Source organism: Lolium perenne, chromosome 6 (genome assembly GCF_019359855.2).
Source record: "Lolium perenne isolate Kyuss_39 chromosome 6, Kyuss_2.0, whole genome shotgun sequence".
NCBI lineage: Eukaryota > Viridiplantae > Streptophyta > Magnoliopsida > Poales > Poaceae > Lolium > Lolium perenne.
The window spans coordinates 192,020,217-192,024,382 of NC_067249.2; the positions used below are offsets into that span (position 1 = coordinate 192,020,217).

The 4,166-nt window shown below is 52.5% G+C and overlaps 1 protein-coding gene across 1 annotated transcript; it reads left to right on the top strand.

Annotated features, from left to right (window-relative positions):
- Positions 1-351: 351 nt before the first annotated feature.
- LOC127306609 (transcription factor bHLH94) lies at positions 352-3,262 on the top strand. Its single transcript, XM_051337275.2, has 3 exons — positions 352-1,001; positions 1,352-1,846; positions 2,880-3,262. Exons 1-3 carry the CDS (start codon positions 630-632, stop codon positions 2,991-2,993), a joined length of 981 nt encoding a protein of 326 aa, XP_051193235.1. The 5' UTR covers positions 352-629; the 3' UTR covers positions 2,994-3,262.
- The last annotated feature ends 904 nt before the right edge of the window (positions 3,263-4,166 follow it).

Below are 4,166 nucleotides of genomic sequence, written 5' to 3' on the forward strand. Positions count from 1 at the left end.
ACTGGTTGGTATGATCAGTTCGAATCGAAGTCGATCAGATACCAATAGTGCATAGCAAATACTGGATTACTGTTGCAATTACCGCTCCAATCGATTAAGTCCTGAATCATTCTGACTACTCGCCCAGCCACACTGCACAAAAAACACAGGGCAGATGATACAAAAGAGGTCAGCCTTTTGATCATTTGATGCCTACTACACTGGGAGCAGCGCCGAGAGAGCGAGAGCTGTGGCACTGCCCAAGACTGCATCCTTCCACTGTTGGCGTTGGGTACGCGTACGCGAGCGAAGCCAACGCAGACTGGCGTGCCCGCCGAAACCAAACCTTATCTTTCCCCCCATATACCACAGTGCAGAGGTCCAGCAGCCCGCCCGCCCGCCCCACCGGAGAGAAAGAACCATACGCATCCCACCAACGCGAGCAGCTCAGAGATCCTCAGAATCACTGCTACGCTGTACCCCTAGCTCCCAAGGTCAGCAGCAGCAGCAAAGGAGCGAGATAATAAGAGAGGTGGTGGTGGCGCGCGATTTCGCCCGTTCGTCTCCAAAAGCATCGCGACACCGGGAAGCGGCCACCCAGAGCGCGCGCGAGCGAGCGAGTCAGCCATCCGTCCGTCCGTCCTTCGAGCATGGCAGCGCTAGTGGACTCGCTGTGCGCCCCAAGCGTCGTCGTCGACAATGCGGCAGCGCTCGTCTACGACACCTTCAACGCCGCCTCGGCCGCGGGGTTCTTCTTCGACAATGCCGCGTGTTTCTACGACGGCGCCGCCGGCATTGTCGGCCCTCCGGCTCCCGCGCCGCAGGAGGCGCCGGCCGGGGAGGCGTCGTCGGCTGCGCCGCCCAGGAGGAAGCGGCGGCGGCGGGCGAGGAGCTGCAAGTCGAGGGAGGAGGCCGAGTGCCAGCGGATGACGCACATCGCCGTGGAGCGCAACCGCCGGCGCCAGATGAACGAGTACCTCGTCCAGCTCCGCTCCCTCATGCCCGAGTCCTACGTCCAGAGGGTACGTGCGTACGTCTCTCTCGTTCTTGTTTTCGTTTTGATTCGTCATCAAAGAAGAAGAAAGGGATGCCGAAGCAAGTTGCGGAGAATGATGGAAGAATGTTTTCTTGGGCCGAAAGAGACCCACCGTCACTATTGCCGAGCTCTCTTTCCCCCATGCCCAGTGCCTTCCTTTGTTCAGGAGAAGCATCCATTCTTGGTCGCACTCCGGGACGCCATTAATGTGTCTCCCTCCCAACTCATTAACTCGCGCTCTCCTCTAGTTCTTGCAGATGCTAAGCCACTGATTGTTCCATGAGTAGTTACACTGTTTCTCTGACAGAGTTATTGCTCGATTTCCTGCTCTTGTAGGGCGACCAAGCCTCGATCGTCGGAGGGGCGATCGATTTCGTCAAGGAGCTGGAGCAGCAGCTACAGTCCCTAGAAGCGCAGAAGCGCAGGCTCTCCGATCACCAGCAGCAGCGCAAGGCGCCGATGCCGACGGCCACGGCCGCGGCCGCACCCTGCGCCGTGGAGTCCACGAGCAACTGCAGCAGCGGCGTCACGGAGTCCGACACGCCCGACTCCGCCGCCCCGTTCGCGGGGTTCTTCACGTACCCGCAGTACGTGTGGTGCCACTCCCCGCGAGACTCCGCGGCGACGCTCTCGGCGGAGGAGAGCCGCGCCGGCGTGGCCGACATCGAGGTGAGCCTCGTCGAGACGCACGCCAGCGTCCGCGTCATGGCGCCGCGGCGGCCGGGCCAGCTGTTCCGGATGGTCGCCGAGCTGCAGGCGCTCCGGCTCACCGTGCTGCACCTCAACGTCACCGCGCTCGGCTCCCTCGTCCTCTACTCCCTCAGCGTCAAGGTACGTAGGAGTACGTACTTGCTGAATTCATCTTTGTTTAACCCCAAAAAGCGCCACACTTTAGTCAGTAATACTCTGTCCGTGCACGCTCCCCAATGCATATATAGGACTTCTTCCCAATGCACTGCTAGAACTAGTATAGCGAGCACGTTAGGCTCTCGGATCGAGCGACGCCGATCGGGAAGATTGTGTGTGTCCGCACCCATGATTTAGGGATCATTACTAGCTCGTTCTGCAGTGCACAGTATAGGAAACACACACATCTGATTAATTATTTCGTCAGCAATGCTAGCCCTGAGTTTGATTTTGGCATCTCAAAAAGAAAAACATGTCAGATATTCCCCTGCCTTCATCACTCATCAGTGCACCCTTTGGATGGATTGACCTCACATCAACGCAGAGGCCAGCCGAGCTCGATCAAGTGCTCGCATTATTGATCGAGACGCATCAGGATTTTTCAGAAATCCCATCAGAATCCGATGAACTTGACTACACGTGTGTCATTTCTTGCTCCCCCTCGCTACGGCTCAGTAGCACAGAGTGGTGGCGTTGCGTACTTTTGACCGGATTTCCCAGTATCGCGAAAAAGCCCGGCTTCGGTGTGATGCGGCTTTGGTGTCATGTCTCCTAGGCCCCGTGCATTACCCTAGCACTAGTGCGACACTGTTGTTGTTGCAGGTAGTGTGACACTTCATGAAAAAGCATGGCCTCCTAGATTTGTCAGTCTCGGCGCGCGCTGCCAGGGAGAATCTCTTTTCCTCGACTCATCTTCATATTGGCATACATAAAATGGGCAGAAAAAGGATGTCTAGCATTTTTTTCTAGCTAGTACTACAGTTTACTACCGTGGTGCTGCTCCCTCGTGCTATTCTAGCCATGGCGCTGTGCGCCACTGTTCGCCTGTGGAATCTACTCGACGCTCGAGTAATTTTCTGCCTAGCAGCAGGTTCCCCGATTCCCTGACCGGCCATGGCGTTGGCACATGAGGTGCCTTTTTTCATCAGTTTGACTAAACCTGTGCGTGCCGCTGCAGGTGGAGGAGGGGTGCGGCCTGACGACGGCGGACGACATCGCCGCGGCGGTGCACCATGTCCTCTGCTTCATACACGCGGAGGCGGCGCAGCAGATGCTCGCGGCCGCGCAATAGGCCACCGCGCGCAGCCACGGCTTGGATTGGATGGAGGATCATATTCCACATGTATGTAGTACTCAGCTAGGTAGTGCAATGCCATAAGCAGCAAAGGATTGTTATGTCCTTATTAATTCGTCCGGTCTTCTGAGCTTAGGTGTTGTAGCGGTGTACGTCGAGCTGCAGTTTTTTTTCCTTCTTGCAACGTTTTGGCAAATGTATCCAGTAAGATGTGACGGTGTAGTAGCAGCTGAGATTTCGCAATGTTATGGGCAAGTTATATTACAGATTCTAAATGGAAAAAAACGTATGTGCAGGGATTTTTTTCTTTCGAATTTGATATCACAAACGGAAATTCGATTCGGCTCACAGGTGCATATGCTCTATCTACAAAAAAAGACCATATTTTAAAGTGTCGGTTTTTTTGATAAATTCTTTTACTTGTACATCTCCACTATATATGGGGTGTGTCTATGTCTCAGTTAACTGGAGTATTTTTTTTAAGTCTCAGTCACCTCAGAAATGCAACTACAGTTTAAAGAAAAGTGTAGCTCAGTCCAGTTGCACATTTCCGGCAGAAAAGTGCAATTGCACTTTTTAAATAAAAAAGTGCAACTCAAGCACTTTTTTAAGTGATTTAGACTTACGAAAATCTCAGTTGACCGAGACATAGCAAAACAGTTATATATGTGCGCTCATTAAGTTTGATAGTTCTTAAAACTATGCAACAAAAGTAGAGCCGTGTGCATCACTCAGAGGTTGGGGCTAAGCTTTCATTTCGAAAAAATGTGTGCTCATCAAGTTTCATTAGAAACATACTACTTCAATCTGATTAAATTGACGTTAAGTTGTGAAGATCGTGTGAATGTGTAGATGGTATGCACGTCGATTAAAAAGAGAGTATTTCGAAGTGTCGATTTTTTTTTAACAAAAAGTTGCTATCATATTTGGTGAAAAAGAAGATCGATGAAACCAAATCTTCCTCGGGTCACTACTTGTGTGTCCTAATTTGGCCATGAGCAAAATCAAAAGTCTGAAAACTCGAGACCGTTGCTCTCACTCCCGAACAATCTGGCCATAATGTCCTAGGACATCACCATTTTGGATTCGTCGAATAGCATTGGCACACTCACTGGCAAGCTTGATGCGCTGTAAGTTCAGGTCGCTGGCGAGTGCCATCCCTTCCCTGCA